At 46.8% G+C, this 21,027-nt stretch overlaps 1 protein-coding gene across 1 annotated transcript in view; it reads right to left on the reverse strand.

Moving 5' to 3' along the window:
• Window positions 1-21,027, reverse strand: part of LOC106586190 (potassium voltage-gated channel subfamily H member 7) — a 110,663-nt gene that overhangs the window by 24,710 nt on the left and 64,926 nt on the right. The window contains exon 11 of the mRNA XM_014173162.2: window positions 1,215-1,420. Coding sequence (XP_014028637.1) covers window positions 1,215-1,420 — 206 coding nt within the window. The remainder of the gene's footprint in view (window positions 1-1,214; window positions 1,421-21,027) is intronic.

Genomic DNA, 21,027 nt, shown 5'->3' on the forward strand with positions numbered 1-21,027 from the left:
GAGATCCTTGATGAAAACCTGCTCCAGAGTGCTTAGGACCTCAGACTGGGGCAATGGTTCACCTTCCAACAGGACAACAACCCTAAGCACACAGCCAAGACAGCACATGTCCTTGAGAGGCTCAGTCAGAATGTACTTGAGTGGCTCAGTCAGAGCAATTGAACATCTCAGGAGAGATTTAAAAATAGCTGTGCAGCGACGCTCCCCATCCAATCTGAGAGATTGATAGGATCTGCAGAGATGAATGGGAGGAACTTCCCAAATACAGGTGTGCCAAGCTTGTAGCGTCATACCCAAGAAAACTCTAGGCTGTAATCGCTACCTAAGGTGCTTCAACAAAGTACTGAGTAAGGGTCTGAATACTTATGTAAATGTGATACCTGTTTTTTCAAAATTTGCAAACATTTCTTTAAAACTATTCATTATGGGGTATTGTGTGATGATTGATGAGGGGGAATAAACTATTTAATCAATTTTAGAATAAGGCTGTAATGTAACAAAATGGGGAAAAAGTTAAGGTCATAAAAATGATATCAGCTGATTCATGATAACGACTGGCTGAGTAACATTGCCTGCCTGTCTGTCTCGTCCCAACTCCCGACACATTCATTACTATGGGACAGCTGGAGATCAAATTTGAATATTGAAACAATGTTGCAAATGTCGGAGAGACAGACAGCAAGGTTTATACAAATCTCCGCTGTTGAAAAGTAAATGTTAGTCTAAAGAAAATGTGAGATAATGTCTAGATGGTTTTTATAGTGGAGATCAACTTTATAAATTGCCTGGCTGGGTTGATGAGACAGTGGATTGCGCAGTCAGATGGAACAGAGTAAATAGGCATTTTAACATCATAGATTTAGCCGGTGGTAACTTGTGGAATAGACACAGGCTGGAATGTGGTTTTAACCGGTTGTATAAAATATTTTATCTTAGACAATCTCATATGGCAAGTCTTATTTTTTTCTGTTATTGTCAGGACTATTTCATTGTTAGAATATGCTACAGAATAGGATGCATCCCAAATGGCACCCTGTTCCATATACTCTATAGTGCATTACTTTTGACCAGAGCCCTATGAGCCTTGCTCACTAAAAGAAGTTCACTATAATGGGAATATTGTACCATTTGGGACACCACCTATGTTTACTGACCATACAATTTTGACAGAGAACCCAGTAGGCTTGTGTTTGGACCATCTGATGTAAATGTACCTTGCCATTCTCGTCTCTGAGGTCGAATGTCAGCTCCAGATTTTTCAGGAAAAAATCAGCAAACTCAGGGTACATGTCAAGCACCTCCAAGAGATCTTCCCTCTGGATCGTGTGCAGGTCACAGTAACTCAGGGCTCTGACGTCCGCATTGGACTTCCCAGGCTTGGCGTACAGATGGATCATTTCTCCAAAGATGTCATTCTTCCCTGGTGAGTAGAGAGCGAGAGAGTAGATTGGGTTAAGTTCTTAGAGAGAATTATCATAATATTCTAGACATCAGCAGATCTGGTTTGAGTCTCTCAGTAAATATAAGATGATCATAAACTCGGCCATAAAAGAAACGTCCCTTTTTCAGAACCCTGTCTTTCAAAGATAATTCGTCAAAATCCAAATAACTTCACAGATCGTCATTGTAAAGATCTGCTTGTTCAATGAACCATAAACAATTAATGAACATGCACCTGTGGAATGGTCGTTAAGACACTAACAGCTTACAGACGGTAGGCAATTAAGGTCATAGTTATGAAAACTTAGGACACAAAAGAGGCCTTTCTACTGACTCTGAAAAACACCCGAAAGAAAGATGCCCAAGGTCCCTGCTCATCTGCGTGAACGTGCCTTAGGCATGCTGCAAGGAGGCATGAGGACTGCAGATGTGGCCAGGGCAATAAATTGTAATGTCCGTACTGTGAGACGCCTAAGACAGCAAAAGGGAGACAGGACGGACAGCTGATTGTCATCGCAGTGGCAGACCACGAGTAACAACACCTGTACAGGATCGGTACATCCGAACATCACACCTGCGGGACAGGTACAGGATGGCAACAACAACTGCCTGAGTTACACCAGGAATGCACAATCCCTCCATCACTGCTCAGACTGTCTGCAATAGGCTGAGAAAGGCTGGACTGAGGGCTTGAAGGCCTGTTGTAAAGGCAGGTCCTCACAAGACATCCCCGGCAACAATGTCGCCAATGGGCACAAACCCACCGTCGCTGGACCAGACAGGACTGGCAAAAAGTGCTCTTCACTGACGAGTCGCGGTTTTGTCTCACCAGGGGTGATGGTCGTATTCGCGTTTATCGTCGAAGGAATGAGCGTTACACCAAGGCCTATACCCTGGAGCGGGATCGATTTGGAGGTGGAGGGTCCGTCATGGTCTGGGGAGGTGTGTCACAGCATCATCGGACTGAGCTTGTCATCATTGCAGGCAATCTCAACGCTGTGCGTTACTGGGAAGACATCCTCCTCCCTCATTTCGTACCCTTATCCTGACATGACCCTCCAGCATGACAATGCCACCAGCCATACTGCTCGTTCTGTGCGTGATTTCCTTCAAGACAGGAATGTCAGTGTTCTGCCATGGCCAGCGAAGAGCCCGTATTTCAATCCCATTGAGCACTTCTGGGACCTGTTGGATCGGAGGGTAAGGGATAGGGCCATTCCCCTCAGAAAGGTCCGGGAACTTGCAGGTGCCAAGAGTGGGGTAACATCTCACAGCAAGACCTGGCAACTCTGGTGAATGAGGAGGAGATGCACTGCAGTACTTAATGCAGCTGGTGGCCACACCAGATACAGACTGTACTTTTGATGTTGACCTCCCCCCTTTGTTCAGGGACACATTATTCAATTTCTGTTAGTCACATGTCTGTGGAACTTGTTCAGTTTATGTTTCAGTTGTTGAATCTTGTTATGTGCATACAAATATTTACACATGTTAAGTTTGCTGAAAATAAACGCAGTTGACAGTGAGAGGATGTGTCTTTTTTTGCTGAGTTTATATTCTCAGAAGATAAGGAGAACAGCTCTGTCTGTCTGTGTGTAACACAGGAGACTGTTGGGGAAAGGACGGCTCATAATAATGGCTTGAATGGAGCATATGGAATGGCATCAAACACATGAAAACCATGTGTTTGATACCATTCCACTTAAGGTGCCACCAACCTCCTGTGGAGTGTAGACTAATGCACTGGACTGGTGTGGAGAAGGACGGCCTGTCTGGGTTTGCCTTTGAGGATATGAAAAGTAGAGTGCCTATTTTCTTTCTGTCTCTATATGCGTTGTCAACTCAGGTCTGTACATCAGTGGTCTTGATCCAGAATTTAAACAAAGTAATACAGTATACAGTATATCCGATAGAAACATATTTGATGTGATGAGCAACGTTTGAGTTAGTGATCAACATACTTTGCTTGTTCAACTACAAAAAGGAATCGATTGTTGTGATAATGAGATGCAATGCATTTGTTATATTTGGAATTACTGTTGTATAATGAATTATATTATGCTCTTTACAAACGTGAGAGACCAGTTTGTCAGCTCTCAGCGGGTGGCGTGTATACGGAGTGCATAGTTTAAAGGGCATCTTAAGCCACTCGTCATCGGTCTCAAGGCGGCCTTTCAGTGGTGCCAGGTCTTAGTAAATGTCAACCCATGTGCAGCATTTTGTGTGAATGAGATGCAATAGGTTGGACTGCTGTGTGGCTTTAAGTGACCTATGAGGAGTGGCCTCCAGCCTCAGTGTTCCACCTCAGCAGGGACCAGATACTTCCCTAACACACGACAGCAGCACAGCAGAGTGGCTCAGAATAGAGGCCCACACTCAGCTCTCACACCAAGGCTTTGTATCATGATTACAATAGAACACTAGCCCACTACAAACAATTCACATGTTTTTGGTTCTCAAAAGCATCCATTAAGCCTATACATACAAATGGATTTCTCTGTGATATATTAATACTGTATGTTTTGTTATCAAATACGCTGATCTACAGTACGCATATTCAACACCTAAATGTATTTTATAATAGTTACTACTAGTCTTATCTGGTTAGGATTTCCCAGCTAGCTCAGTGGATCTGGGCCGATACCGGGCGAGAGTCCGGGCACTTGGGCTGAGAGTCAGACTCGGCCAACGTCATATGGCCCGAGTCTTGGCCGCCTCAGGCAGTATTACTTATGGCTAGGATACGGGGATTGAGCTCGGGTCGATTCCGGTATGAGTTTTCTGGCCCAAATGGGGCTCGGGCCATTTGGGGCTACTCTCTACTCTCTGGCAGATGATTACACGGGCTGCTTTATATAACATTTCATTATTTATTTATTTATCCATATTTTCTCATTGTTTTTGTGATAAAAAAAATAGAATTAACATTTCAATTAAATTCTTTTAGAGTCCTGTTTAAGTAGTATTTTAGTATTTTGAAACTTTGTGCAAGGCAATTGATAAGCATTAAAAACTTTGTGCATGGAGCCCCCCGAGTGGCGCAGCGGTCTAAGACACTGCATTGCCATACAAACTGCGTTGCTACAAATGCTAGTTCGATACCTATACCGGCAGCGACCGGGAGACCCATGAGGCGAAGCACAATTGGCCCAGCATCGTCTGAGTTAGGGGAAGGTTTGGCTGGCCGGGATGTCCTTGTCCCATCACGCTGTAGCGACTCCTGTGGCAGGCCGGGTGCACGCACGCTGAAACGGTCAACAGGTATACGGTGTTTTCTCCGACAAAACATTTTTTCGGGGTGGATGGGTATAATTTGTATGCATAAAATGTGTAATAGTAACATTTAAAATGACCAAATTACTAAATGTGCATCGGGCCGCTTCTGGGGGTATTCTGGTAAGATGCCAGCAAAGTAGGCTGAATTCCGGTAGACGGAAATGGCCCGATGTACTTGGGGCGATTCTGGGCAGTCATTCATTTTGATTCCGGACCGAGTTCGACACCCGATTCCAGGCTGATTCAATCAATTCCGCCCCCCCTGGGAGAGGGCCGCTTCTGGGCCGATTCCTCATTGCTAGCTGGGTTTCCTTCTCACATTTAGATAAGAACAGTGACTAGAGAAATTAAGCGGTGCCAGTTCTTAAAGGAAACCCGAATTCCCGCCTCAGCTGACACATCAGCTGAGATGGTACCAACTAGAGGCTAGTATCAATCACGTCTATCTTATTGGGTGGGTATTTCATCTTTACGATTATGCTGCCGTTTGCGGCTACTGCTACTATGTGATGGCTTCTTGCTTTGCATCGACGCTGCTGTGTAACTAGATGTTTCTCACTATGGTGCTGTGTTCTGATATAATATTTTCTTTGCGAATGCTCACTAGTTGTGTTTGAACCTTTCCCACGTCGTTCAATATGGTCATGTTGCAATGTTTGGCTGCTGTGGGGATGTCACTGATTGCGAGAATCAACCATGTTGCTGCTCTATTGTTGTCAGTCAATAGCGGCTACAATCTAGCTAGCTAAGTAGAATTAGCCTCGGGAGTAGCCTATCATATAACTACTCGTTTGGTCCCAATACCGGCTTTCAGGCAGATTCGGTGCGTTCCGTGAACACACACCCCATCATGGGGAATCATCCCCTGTCGTACAAGAAGGGAGTAGCCTATGCTAGGCTAGCATACAGGCAATGAGTCAGCAATTACCTAGTTCTGCTCTCCTGCGTCTGACTTCCCTGCCACCAGTTACGCACCCCTTACAGAATTCCACACCCATGAAATGGAGTCAGCAGGAGCAGGTGCCCATGGTATGGGGGTCGAGGAGCGCGTCCAGGAGCAAGCGGCGATGATCCACCATCTCGGCGCCATCGACCGCTTCGTCCAAAACATGGACCACTGGGAGAGACAGGAAGTTCTTCCAGCGCCTCCACCAGCACAACCAGGGCCTCCACTACTCGCCTCCCCTTCATCTGGTCCCAGTTGGATTCGTCTCAGGTCCTAATCCAGGCACTTGTCATCTCCCGTCTGGATTACTGCAACTCGCTGTTGGCTGGGCTCCCTGCCTGTGCCATTAAACCCCTACAACTCATCCAGAACGCCGCAGCCCGTCTGGTGTTCAACCTTCCCAAGTTCTCTCACGTCACCCCGCTCCTCCGCTCTCTCCACTGGCTTCCAGTTGAAGCTCGCATCCGCTACAAGACCATGGTGATTGCCTACGGAGCTGTGAAGGGAACGGCACCTCCATACCTTCAGGCTCTGATCAGGCCCTACACCCAAACAAGGGCACTACGTTCAACCACCACTGGCCTGCTGGCCCCCCTACCTCTGAGGAAGCACAGTTCCCGCTCAGCCCAGTCAAAACTGTTCGCTGCTCTGGCACCCCAATGGTGGAACAAGCTCCCTCACGACGCCAGGACAGCGGAGTCAATCACCACCTTCCGGAGACACCTGAAACCCCACCTCTTTAAGGAATACCTAGGATATGATAAAGTAATCCTTCTAACCCCCCCCCCTTAAAAGATTTAGATGCACTATTGTAAAGAGGTTGTTCCACTGGATATCATAAGGTGAATGCACCATTTTGTAAGTCGCTCTGGATAAGAGCGTCTGCTAAATGACTTAAATGTAAATGTAATGTAAATGTCTCGGCCTTCCCCGGGAGTACAACGGGACGGCTGCACGCTATCAGGGTTTCCTATTGCAGCTAGATCTCTACCTGGCAACCGTCCACCCCGCTCTTTCTGGCTGTGAGAGGTTGTCCGCCCTTGTCTCGTGCCACTCAGGGAAGGCCCTGGAGTGGGCCAACGCCGTGTGGGGAGAAGGAGATGTGGCGCTGGACCATTTCGACTATTTCACCCGCCGTTTCCGGGCAGTCTTCGACCACCCGCCTGAGGGTAGAGCGGCGGGTGAACGTCTCTACCATCTGAGGCAGAGGACGAGGAGCACCCAGGAGTTTCGCCATGTACTTTCGGACCCTGGCCGCCAGCGCGGGATGGAACGACAGGGCCCTGATCGACCACTATCGCTGCAGTTTGCGCGAGGACATCCGTCGGGAGTTGGCCTGCAGGGACACCACCCTCACCTTCGACCAGCTGGTCGTGCACCATCTGTGGCCGCAGAGGTCACACTGCCGATCGGTGTCGGGTTGGTTCCTCTGGGAGTCGAGGCAGCAGGCAGGGCACTCTGGCGTCACCCCAGATGAGAAAGCACCATTCTCACCCAGATCCCTCTGTTGCACACGTTTTTGTTTGTTACTTTTCCTGAGTTTTCCCTGCATTCCCAGCATAAGGCACTCGTCGATTCAGGCACGGCTGGGAATTTTATAGACAGATCATTTGCCCATAGGTTAGGGATCTCCATCATTCCAGTGGCTATGCCCTTCCCAGTTCACGCCTTAGACAGTTGACCATTAGGGTCAGGGTTGATAGGGAGGCCACCGCTCCTCTGGGCATGGTGACGCAGGGGGGTCACACGGAGAGAATCTGTTCCTCATTGACTCTCCTGCATTTCCCGTGGTGCTAGGCCTACCCTGGTTAGCTTGTCATGACCCCACTGTTTCATGGCAATGGAGGGCTCTCACGGGGTGGTCGCAAAAGTGCTCGGGGAGGTGTTTAGGGGTTTCCGTTGGTGCTACAACCTGGTACATATCCGGAAGGGAGACGAGTGGAAGACGGCGTTCAGTACGACCTCAGGCCATTATGAGTACCTCGTCATGCCGTACAGATTGATGAATGCTCCATCAGTCTTCCAAGCCTTTGTAGACGAGATTTTCAGGGACCTGCACAGGCAGGGTGTAGTGGTGTATATTGATGACATTCTGATATACTCCACTACACGCGCCGAGCATGTGTCCCTGGTACACAGGGTGCTGGGTCGACTGTTGGAGCATGACCTGTACGTCAAGGCTGAGAAATGCCTGTTCTGTAACGATCGTCTGACAGAGGGGACCAAGATGCAGCGTGGTAAGTGCTCATATTAACTTTAACCTGTTAGGGCTAGGGGGCAGTATTGACACGGCCGGATAAAAAAACGTACCGATTTAATCTGGTTACTACTCCTGCCCAGTAACTAGAATATGCATATAATTATTGGCTTTGGATAGAAAACACCCTAAAGTTTCTAAAACTGTTTGAATGGTGTCTGTGAGTATAACAGAACTCATATGGCAGGCCAAAACCTGAGAAGATTCCATGCAGGAAGTGGCCTGTCTGACAAGTTCTGTTTCATCTTGGCTCTTTTTATTGAAGACTGAGGATCTTTGCTATAACGTGACACTTCCTACGGCTCCCATAGGCTCTCAGAGCCCGGGAAAAAGCTGAACGATATCGAGGCAGCCTCTGGCTGAAACACTTTATCGCGTTTGGCAAGTGGCCGATCAGAGTACTATGGGCTTAGGCGCGTGCCCGAGTCGACCCCATGCTTTATTTTCTTTCGTCTGTTTACCTAAACCCAGATTCCCGGTCGGAATATTATCGCTTTTTTATGAGAAAAATTGCATAAAAATTGATTTTAAACAGCGGTTGACCTGCTTCGAAGTACGGTAATGGAATATTTAGAATGTTTTTGTCACGAATTGCGCCATGCTCGTCACCCTTATTTACCCTTTCGGATAGTGTCTTGAACGCACGAACAAAACGCCGCTATTTGGATATAACAATGGATTATTTTGAACCAAACCAACATTTGTTATTGAAGTAGAAGTCCTGGGAGTGCATTCTGACGAAGACAGCGAAGGTAATAACATTTTTCTTATAGTAAATCTGACTTTGGTGAGTGCTAAACTTGCTGGGTGTCTAAATAGCTAGCCCTGTGATGTCGGGCTATCTACTGAGAATATTGCAAAATGTGCTTTCACCGAAAAGCTATTTTAAAATCGGACATATCGAGTGCATAGAGGAGTTCTGTATCTATAATTCTTAAAATAATTGTTATGCTTTTTGTGAACGTTTATCGTGAGTAATTTAGTAAATTCACCGGCAGTGTTCGGTGGGAATGCTAGTCACATGCTAGTCACATGCTAATGTAAAAAGCTGGTTTTTGATATAAATATGAACTTGATTGAACAAAACATGCCTGTATTGTATAACATAATGTCCTAGGGTTGTCATCTGATGAAGATCATCAAAGGTTAGTGCTACATTTAGCTGTGGTTTGGGTTTATGTGACATTATATGCTAGCTTGAAAAATGGGTGTCTGATTATTTCTGGCTGGGTACTCTGCTGACATAATCTAATGTTTTGCTTTCGTTGTAAAGCCTTTTTGAAATCGGACAGTGTGGTTAGATTAACGAGAGTCTTGTCTTTAAAATGGTGTAAAATAGTCATATGTTTGAAAAATTTAAGTTTTTGCATTTCTGAGGAATTTGAATAACGCGCCACGGGATTACACTGGCTGTTGAGTAGGTGGGACGCACGCGTCCCACCTAGCCCATAGAGGTTAATGACACTTTAATAAATAAAACAAGAAAACGAAAGCCAACAGTTCTGCCAGGTGAACACACAAGACAGAAAACAACTACCCACAAAAACCCAAAGGAAAACAGGCTGCCTAAGTATGGCTCCCAATCAACGACAACGATGTACAGCTGTCCCTGATTGAGAGCCATACCAGGCCAAAACAAAGAAATACAAAGCATAGTAAAAACGACATGGAATGCCCACACTAGTCACACCCTGGCCTAACCAAATTAGAGAATAAAACCCTTTCTATGGCCAGGGCGTGACATGTTCTTCCAACAGTCCATCTCCTTCCTAGGGTACCACATTTCCACCTCAGGGGTGGAGATGGAGAGTGACCGCATTGCACCCGTGCTTAATTGGCCGACTCCTACCACGGTAAAGGAGGTGCAGCGGTTTCTAGGGTTTGCCAATTACTACCGGAGGTTTATCCGGGGTTTTGGTCAGGTAGCGGCTCCCATTACCTCACTGCTGAAGGGGGGACCAGTACGTTTACAGTGGTCGGCTGAGGCGGACAGGGCTTTTGGTCACCTGAGGGCTCTGTTTACCTCGGCTCCCGTGTTGGCCCATCCGGATCCCTCTTTGGCATTCATAGTGGAGATGGACGCGTCCGAGGCTGGGATAGGAGCCGTGTCTCTCAGTGCTCGGGTACGCCACCGATGCTCCGCCCCTGTGCTTTCTTCCCAAGGAAGCTCAGCCCGGTGGAGCGAAACTATGACGTGGGGGACCAGGAGCTGTTGGCTGTCGTCAAGGCCTTGAAGGCGTGGAGGCATTGGCTTGAGGGGGCTAAACACCCTTTTCTCATCTGGACTGACCACCGCAATCTGGAGTACATCCGGGCAGCGAGGAGACTGAACCCTCACCAGGCAATGTGGGCCATGTTTTATACCCGTTTTGTTTTCACCCTTTCTTATAGACCAGGTTCCCAGAACGTGAAGGCAGACGCACTGTCCCGGCTGTATGACACAGAGGAGCGGCCCGTGGATCCCAGCCCCCATACTCCCGGCCTCCTGCCTGGTGGCGCCGGTAGTGTGGGAGCTGGACGCAGACATTGAGCAGGCGCTACATGCAGAGCCCACTCCCCTCCAGTGTCCCGCTGGGTGTCTGTACATTCCGTCTGCTGTCCGTGACTGGCTGATCTATTGGGCCCACACGTCACACCCTCTGGTCATCCAGGCATCGTTTGGACGGTGCGTGGTCTGAGTGGGAAGTACTGGTGGCCCACGTTGGCTAAGGACGTGAGGGTTTATGTTTCCTCCTGCTCGGGGTGCGCCCAGTGTAAGGTTCCTAGGCACCTGCCCAGAGGTAAGCTACACCCCTTACCCATTCCACAACAGCCTTGGTTGCACCTGTCGGTGGATTTCCTCACTGATCTTCCTCCTTCACAGAGTAACACCACGATCCTGGTCATTGTGGACCGGTTTTCTAAGTCCTGCTGTCTCCTCCCTCTGCCGGTTCTCCCTACGGCCCTACAGAATGCAGAGGCCCTGTTTACCCACGTCTTCCGGCACTACGGGGTGCCTGAGGATATAGTGTCTGATCGGGGTCCCCAGTTCACGTTGAGGGTCTGGAGGGCGTTCATGGAACGTCTGGGGGTCTCGATCAGCCTTACCTCGGGTTTTCACCCGAGAGTAACGGGCAGGTGGAGAGAGTTAACCAGGATGTGGGTAGGTTTCTGAGGTCTTATTGCCAGGACCGGCCGGGGGAGTGGGCGGCGTTCGTGCCCTGGGCAGAGATGGCCCAGAACTCGCTCAGCCACTCCTTCACTAACCTCTCTCCCTTCCAGTGCGTACTGGGGTATCAGCCGGTTCTGGCTCCTTGGCATCAGAGTCAGACCGAGGCTCCTGCGGTGGACGACTGGTTCAGGAGTGCGGAGGAGACATGGGACGCCGCTCATGTTCACCTTCAGCGCGCCGTGCTGTGCCAGAAAGCCAGCGCAGACTGTCACCGCAGTGAGGCCCCGGTGTTCGCACCGGGGGAGCGGGTCTGGCTCTCGACCCGAAACCTGCCCCTCCGCCTGCCCTGATGGAAGCTGGGTCCGCGGTTTGTGGGGCCATTTAAAGTCCTGAGGAGACTGAACGAGGTGAGTTACAGGTTACAGCTTCCCCGGATTACCGTATTAACCCCTCATTCCATGTGTCTCTCCTCAGGCCGGTGGTGGCTGGCCCGCTCCAGGAGTCTGAGGTACGGGAGGTTCCTCCGCCCCCTCCGCCCCCTCTGGACATCGAGGGGGCCCCGGCGTACTCCGTTCGATCCATACTGGATTCGAGGCATCTGGCGAGGGGCCTTCAGTACCCCGTGGAGTGGGAGGGGTATGGTCCGGAGCAGAGATGCTGGGTTCCGGTGGAGGACGTGTTGGACCCTTCAATGTTGTGGGAGTTCCACCGTCTCTGTCCGGATCGCCCTGCGCCTCGTCGTCCGGGTCATCCTCGAGGCCGGTGTCGGCGCGCTGCTGGAGCCGCTTGTCAAGGGGGAGGTACTGTCACGACTTCCACCGAAGTCGGCGGTCGGCGTCGCCGGTCTTCTAGCCATTGTCGATACACTGTTCATTTTCCATTTGTTTTGTCTTGTTTTCCTACACACTTGGTTTTCATTTCCTTCATTGTGTGTTGTGTATTTAACCTTCTGTTCCCCCCATGTCTTTGTGTGGAATTGTTTGTTGTAAGTGCTTGTGCACATGTTTGTTATTCTTTATACTGTTGGTTTTGCAATGAAACTGCTCCAGCTATTACTTAGTTCTGCTCTCCTGCATCTGACTTCCCTGCCACCAGTTACGCACCCCTTACACCTAGTTCCAACAGTGCAGTAGTATCTAACAATTCACAACAACGCACAGAAATCTAAAAGTAAAAGAATGGAATTAATAAATTTATTGACTAAAATACAGTAGAGTACACTATACACATATGAAATTGGTAAAACACTATGTGAACATTTTTAAAGTGACTAGTGTTTCATTATTAAAATGGCCAGTGATTCCATGTTGATGTACACAGGGTAGCAGCCTCTTTGGTGCAGGGTTGAGTAACTGGGTGGAAGCCGGCTAGTGATGGCTATTTAACAGTCTGATGGCCTTGAGATAGCTGTTTTTCAGTCTCTTGGTCCCAGCTTTTATGGACCTGTACTGACTTCACCTGCGGTTGCGGGCGGTGCAGTTGCGTTTATACAGCCTGACAGGATACTCTCAATTGTGCATCTATAAAACTTTGTGAGGATCTTAGGGGCTAAGCCGGATTTCTTCAGCTTCCTGAGGTTGAAGAGGCGCTGTTGTCTGTGTGGGTGGACCATTTCAGATTGTCAGTGATGTGTACGCCGAGGAATTTGAAGCCTTTCACCTTTTCCACTGCTGTCCCGTCAATGTGGATGGGAGTGTGCTGTCCTGAAGTCCACAATCAGCTCCTCCGTTTTGTTGACATTGAGGGAGAGGTTATTTTCCTGGCACCACTCCACCAGGGCCCTTACCTCCTCCCTGTAGGCTGTCTCGTCATTGTTGGTAATCAGGCCTACAACTGTTGTGTCGTCTGCAAACTTGATGATTGAGTTGGAGGCTTGCGTGGCCATGCAGTTATGGGTGAACAGGGAGGGAGCTGAGCACATGGGGCAGTAGTGGAGAAGGTGGAAAGTTTTAAGTTCCTCGGCGTACACATCACGGACAAACTGAAATGGTCCACCCACACAGACAGCGTGGTGAAGAAGGCGCAGCAGCGCCTCTTCAACCTCAGGAGGCTGAAGAAATTTGGCTTGTCACCAAAAACACTCACAAACTTTTACAGATGCACAATCGAGAGCATCTTGTTGGGCTGCATAACCGCCTGGTACGGCAACTGCACCGCCCTCAACTGCAAGGCTCTCCAGACGGTAGTGCGGTCTGCACAACGCATCACCGGAGGCAAACTACCTGTCCTCCAGGACACCTACACCACCCGATGTCACAGGAAGGCCAAAAATATCATCTAGGACAACAACGACCCGAGCCACTGCCTGTTCACCCCGCTATCATCCAGAAGGCGATGTCAGTACAGGTGCATCAAAGCTGGGACCAAAAAACAGCTTCTATCTCAAGGCCATCAGACTGTTAAACAGCCATCACTAACATTGTGTGGCTGCTGCCAACATACCGACTCAAATCTCCTGCCACTTTAATAATAAAAAATTGGATGTAATAAATGTATCACTAGTCACTTTAAACAATGCCACTTTATATAATGTTCACATACCCTACATTACTCATCTCATATGTATATACTGTACTCTATACCATCTACTGCATCTTGCCTATGGCGTTCGTCCATCGCTCATCCGTATATTTATATGTACATATTCTTATTCATTCCTTTACACTTGTGTGCATAAGGAAGTTGATGTGAAATTGTTAGATTACTTGTTAGATATTACTGCACGGTCGGAACTAGAAGCACAAGCATTTCGCTACACTTGCATTAACATCTGCTAACCATGTGTATGTGACCAATACAATTTGATTTTGATTTGATTTTGAGCAACGTTTGAGAGTTTTTGAAGCGCGAGTACTACAGGCAATGTGTTGATAGAGCTTCGGTAGCGTTTTCCTAAAATTAGCGTTGTTAAAATCCCCAGGCACAATAAATGCGGCCACAGGATATGTGGTTTCCAGTTTGCACAATCGTGGTATCGGCTTGAGGGGGAATATGCACGGCTCTGACTATAACCGAAGAGAATTCTCTTGGGAGGTAATACGGACGGCATTTGACTTTAAGGTATTCTAGGTCAGGCGAACAAAAGGACTTGAGTTCCTGTACGTTATCACAATCACACCATGAGTAGTTGATCATGAAACATACACCACCACCTTTCTTCTTCCCGGAGAGTTCTTTATTCCTGTCTGCACAATGTACTAAGAACCCAGCTGGCTGTATAGACAGGGACAGTATATCCGGAGAGAGCTATGATTCCGTGAAACAGAGTATGTTACAGTCCCTGATTTCTCTCTGGAAGGAGATCCTTGCCATGAGCCCATCTACTGTATTGTCTACTGACCATTAGCCAGTAGTATACTCGGAAGAGGTGGATGGTGTGCACGACTCCTGAGTCGGACTAGAAGTCCACTCCGAATACCTCTTCTCCACCCGCGGCATCTTGGAGAAGCCTCTGGGATCATTTCAATTGCCCTGGGGGGTACGAACAAAGGATCCAATTCGGGAAAGTTGTATTTCTGGTCTTAATGCTGGTGAGTTACCGTCGCTCTGATATCCAAAAGTTATTTCCGGCTGTATTTAATAACACAAAAAAAACGTTCTGGGCTAATAATGTAAGAAAAAACGAAATACAGCAAAGCTGATTAGGAGCTAGGAGATGAGCTGTCATTTCTGTCGGCGCCATCTATCATGGTGATTCGATAGTGTTTCAGTCTATATGCATACATTTATCGTTTAGTGCAGCATCAATATTGATTTTCGTTTAACTGCACATCCCGCAGCGCATGAGAACCCTGGAATTATGCATACTATCACTGATGGTTATATTTATGGGTCATCCCAGTCACATTAGTAGTGACTTGCGCCGGCAGTCACACCTTAAATGTTGTACAAGTCATTATGACTATGGAACCCTATTCCCCTACACAGTTTAAGATAGAAAGCATTAAACTTTTATTAATTTGCAGAATATTCTGGATTATTGCACTTGTATAGCGACACTCCTGCTGGTTTCTGCTCTAAGCAATCTGAGTATCTACGTTCATGGTAGCATATTTGTTGCATGAGTCACACTATTAGCATACATTTACGGTATAATTTCAGTCAACGTAGTTATATTTGATTCTTATTTGCAGCAGTAGATTGAAGCTTTTTATTAGCATGTCTTATGTGTTATGGATTTTAAATAGGTGGTCCTCCTTGTCAATCCATCTTGCATTCTAGTAGTATTATTCTAGTGACAGGTCTTATTCTATCATATGCTATTGTATTGTATGCTATTTTAGCGATCACTTCATTCTAGGCATCATATATTAGTAGTTGTATTTATTCATTTTCTGTGCATTTTGTTACTTTCATGTCTTACATACTAGTTATATTATGTGTTTAGGCTGTAACTCGTAATGCTGTGGTGAATGCTTGCACATTCAGGTGTTAGCTGGAATTCTTTGCTTCATTTTCCACACACAGTATGGCATGGCTGCCTATATTGCATCATGGGAGCATGTGCTGGTTAGGCTCTGTATACATCACTTAGGTGGATGTTGTGTTATTCATGCATGGCTGTATGTTCTGTATTATCTGCACATAGTGTTATGGCATGGTGGCTATTGTTGCAAGAGCACACGGTGAGGTTGTGATTACTTAGAAGGCAACACTAGCTATTCCTTCCACAGCATCTGCTGAAGCATTGCAGTACGATGGCACATCATTTTAGGATAGTAGTGTCGGGTTCACCTAGGGGTCATGAAAAGGGTTGTACCAAAATGTTTGATGTATTAGAATAATTGATTATGCTTATGTTTTATTAATAGAAGGGGAGGGGTTATAAGACCCCTCCCTCCTTACATTTATAGAGTCCTAGACTACAGATTAACAATATATATATTCATTATATCGTTTTAGAATTGCTCCACAGTTGTTTGCTCTTTCTCTCTCTCTCTCACTCTCTTATAAAGAAGACCCCTCTTAGAAATGTGTGACTGAGACAGAACTCTGCAGGGGAGTGTGGGAGATAAGAGACCAGTTAGACATTCCACAATAAATCAACTTTGGGGAGTGGACATTTATTGCCTAGCTTTTAGATAACACTGAAACTCTATTCTTTGGTCTGATGAAACCAAGATTGAACTCTTTGGCTTCCAAGCGTCACGTCTGGAGGAAACCAAGAACCGCTCATCACCTGGCCAATACCATCCCTATGGTGAAGCATGGTGGTGGCAGCATCACACTGTGGGGATGTTTTTCAGCGGCAGGGACAGGGAGACTAGTCAGGATCGAGGCAAAGATGAACAGAACAAAGTACAAAGAGATCCTTGATGAAAACCTGCTCTAGGGAGCTCAGGACCTCAGAATGGGGCGAAGGTTCACCTTCCAACAGGACAACGACCCTAAGCACACAGTAAAGAAAATGCACAAGTGCCTTCAGGCCAAGTCTCTGAATGTCCTTGAGTGGTCCAGTCAGAGCCCGTACTTGAACCCGATCTAACATCTTTGGAGAGACCTGAAAATAGCTGTGCAGCAACGCTCCCCATCCAACCTGACAGAGCTTGAGTGGATCTGCAGAGAAGAATGGGAGACCCCCCCAATACAGGTGTGCCAAGCTTGTAGAATCATACTCAAGAACACTTGAGATTGTAATCACTGCCAAAGGTGCTTTAACAAAGTAAAGTGTCTAAATTCTTATGTAAATGGGATTTATTTTTTATTTTTATTTAAAAATATATTTTTGCTTTGTCATTATGGGGTATTGTGTGAAGAGTGATGAGGGGGAAAAAAACAATGTAATCAATTTTAGAATAAGGCTGTAACGTAACAAAATTTGGAAAAAGTGAAGGGGTCTGAATACTTTCCGAATGAACTATATTGGGTCTATTTCTTTTGTTATCAGGTCATCATTTATTCTTCTCTCATGACTTACCAGCATATACCGTTAGACATTTACCTTTAGTTCAAGTAGACTATTTTTAGGTCTAGGTTTTCATTATCAGGTCACTCTCACTGTGCACACTGTGCATGCTGCAGATGCATAAGCTACTGCTGAGCAATTTCAGTAGGACGTTAGGCTATTTAGACAAAGTGGATACTTAGCTAACATTAGTTGCGGTTTTGGGGGTTTGTTAATTATACTGTATGTTTTATGCCATGTGATGGTATGTCATGGCTGAGCTGTGGCTCTCTGCAGCAGTCTACTGTATGGTCTTCTCTCTGTACGTCTTCTGTTATATAAACACGTATGCCTTTTCTATTCCAATTTCAGTACGGCAAATGTGCCTTATCGTGCTCCAATAGCAGGGATTCAGTTCAATTTGTGTGTCAGGACCCTTCAGCGTGCCGTTTGCTCAAGAATCCATCTGTCTGCCTACTCTTCATGGCCTAAGGAAAAGCAAACAACGTATATCAGAGTAGAGTATCTCTCCTCTCTCTCAGTAGCACAAGTTTGAGTTCACGTTAAGGCAACAGTGTTTGGTTTACATTACACTTTCCCAGAGGTTTGAATACACAAAGTGTTCCTTCCCTTTAATTGATTTCGAAAGTTCTGTTTGCATTATGGACTGTCACATTTGGAACATTGTCGTCATCACCAGAACTAAGACTACCTTGTCCTCTCTTTCATGTTATGCTGCCTGCATGCTGAGCACGGGCAGCACCTGGCAAACCTCTGTTCAACATTGATGCTGGTAACCAGTGACAAGATACTGGAACTCATCACGGCTCTGGTTCCTTCGTCAGAGCTGAGGGCTCGCTCTGAGCTATTGGCGCCCAAATCTGAATCGGCGCTGCTACTGTTTCCCAATTGATCCTGGCTTCACTCTGATCCTCTGCTACTACGATGTTAAAATTGATGTTTTCTGAGATTGTGAAACCTACCTGAGTTGTTGCAGTATTGCTATATGATCATGATTGTCAGCCCGTGCATAAGTAGAATATCCTCATACACCAAGATGACAGCTCTTTCCACCTCATGGGTTTCAAAAGAGCAATCTTCAGGAAATGCGAAAGGTTACCTATCACCCTCAATGGATTCACGTTAAGGGAAGGGTGTTTTGGTTCATACAATGATATTATTAGAGGCAGTCGTCTTATGGCTTTCTACAGGATTGTTTTACGGTTGGGGAATACACTTTGCACTCATTTTTCTTTAATCATTGCATGAACTCCCGATTTTCCGATTTAATTATGGACACTCACATTCCCAAATGAATAGGAAGGGTAAAGGCATGCCATTTATCACTGCTCAAACTAACACTGCTTTCTGTCCTTTATTCCATGTTATGCTACCTGCAGTAGCGACCACTGGCCACGCTGGGCGATCAATTATTCATCACCGATGCTGGCAAACCAATGACGAGATACTGGTTTACATCACGGCTCAGTCTCCTCTGCAAACGCTGCGGGCTATCTCCTGATATGCAGAAATTAATTTAGCACCGGTGCTGCTTCAACGACTTCCCTCTGTCCCTGCGTCCACACTGAAGATCATGGGGCGTGGTCCTGTACTTCCTATGAACGCTATATTAGATTAAAAAGCCAAGGAGATGTTGGATGCCAAAAATTAATCTGCTATTTCCATGTCTTATATAGTTTGCTATGTCGGTTAGTTTGCTATGTCGGTGTTCTGCCCACAGTCAATAGCATTGCATTGGTGGTTATCATAATAAAGTTCCGTGGATATTAGCACAGGTGGTTGGCTGGGTGCTTATTACTTAGGATGTATTGTAGTAGATATTTCATGTAGGCATAGATTAGGCGGTGTTTCTTTAGGGCGGCTGGGTTCAAACTGCTACGTGGCAGGTAGGCAGATGGACACGTGCCAAGATGACGCTCATCTTGCCTCAAGCAAGGGTACCCGGCGGTACGTCACAAGAGATATATTGGAGTTATACGTCGCTCAATATGCACATATGATTAACAATCTACTTAAGATTCATTTGCATGATAGGATTCCTTTAGGGGGTCATTCGATAATATTTCAACGGTGCTTCTGCCATAGCTACACATAGGCGTCTGGCGTAAGGTTCTGCAGTTTTGGGGGATTGGTATAGTTTACCGCACTCACTGCCCGTAGGCTATATTTTATAATGGATGCTTTGCTCCAGCAAGGAGTTACCCTGAAGAAGTAGAGCCTATATCGCGAAATCTTGCGTTATTCATTGATGAATAAATGATTAAACATATTTCAATGTGGAGTTTTCTTTCTGAAATTACGCTAACATTTTGGCGTCTGCGTACTCAGTATGTCTATATATAATATTTATATTATATATAGCTAACCCATCAGCTGAGATGGTACCAATTAGAGGCTAGTATTAATCACTCCTACCTTATTGGGTGGGTATTTAAGCTTTACAGGTCTGCTCTCTCAACCTGCTGCTGCATGCTGCTACCGTTATTCTGCCCTGGCTTCTTGCTCCCATCACCAACCCAGCCTCCACATGTTAGGTTATGTGTTCATGCAATGGGGATTGGTATAGCCTGCACTGCTGAATAAATGTTAAATATACACTGCTCAAAAAATAAAAGGAACACTTAAACAACACAATGTAACTCCAAGTTAATCACACTTCTGTGAAATCAAACTGTCCACTTAGGAAGCAACACTGATTGACAATAAATTTCACATGCTGTTGTGCAAATGGAATAGACAACAGGTGGAAATTATAGGCAATTAGCAATACACCCCCAATAAAGGAGTGGTTCTGCAGGTGGTGACCACAGACCACTTCTCAGTTCCTATGCTTCCTGGCTGATGTTTTGGTCACTTTTGAATGCTGGCGGTGCTTTCACTCTAGTGGTAGCATGAGACGGAGACTACAACCCACACAAGTGGCTCAGGTAGTGCAGCTCATCCAGGATGACACATCAATGCGAGCTGTGGCAAGAAGGTTTGCTGTGTCTGTCAGCGTAGTGGAGCATGGAGGTGCTACCAGGAGACAGGCCAGTACATCAGGAGATGTGGAGGAGGCCGTAGGAGGGCAACAACCCAGCAGCAGGACCGCTACCTCCGCATTTGTGCAAGGAGGAGCAGGAGGAGCACTGCCAGAGCCCTGCAAAATGACCTCCAGCAGGCCACAAATGTGCATGTGTCTGCTCAAATGGTCAGAAACAGACTCCATGAGGGTGGTATGAGGGCCCGACGTCCACAGGTGGGGGTTGTGCTTACAGCCCAACACCGTGCAGGACGTTTGGCATTTGCCAGAGAACACCAAGATTGGCAAATTTTGCCACTGGCACCCTGTGCTCTTCACAGATGAAAGCAGGTTCACACTGAGCACATGTGACAGACGTGACAGAGTCTGGAGACGCCGTGGAGAACGTTCTGCTGCCTGCAACATCCTCCAGCATGACCGGTTTGGCGGTGGGTCAGTCATGGTGTGGGGTTTCATTTCTTTGGGGGGACGCACAGCCCTCCATGTGCTCGCCAGAGGTAGCCTGACTGCCATTAGGTACCGAGATGAGATCCTCAGACCCTTGTGAGACCATATACTGGTGCGGTTGGCCCTGGGTTCCTCCTAATGCAAGACAATGCTAGACCTCATGTGGCTGGAGTGTGTCAGCAGTTCCTGCAAGAGGAAGGCATTGATGCTATGGACTGGCCCGCCCGTTCTCCAGACCTGAATCCAATTGAGCACATCTGGGACATCATGTCTTGCTCCATCCACCAACACCACGTTGCACCACAGACTGTCCAGGAGTTGGCGGATGCTTTAGTCCAGGTCTGGGAGGAGATCCCTCAGGAGACCATCCGCCACCTCATCAGGAGCATGCCCAGGCATTGTAGGGAGATCATACAGGCACGTGGAGGCCACACACACTCCTGAGCCTCATTTTGACTTGTTTTAAGGACATTACATCAAAGTTGGATCAGCCTGTAGTGTGGTTTTCCACTTTAATTTTGAGTGTGACTCCAAATCCAGACCTCCATGGGTTGATAAATTGGATTTCCATAGATTATTTTTG

This window comes from Salmo salar, chromosome ssa25 (genome assembly GCF_905237065.1).
Source record: "Salmo salar chromosome ssa25, Ssal_v3.1, whole genome shotgun sequence".
Lineage (NCBI taxonomy): Eukaryota > Metazoa > Chordata > Actinopteri > Salmoniformes > Salmonidae > Salmo > Salmo salar.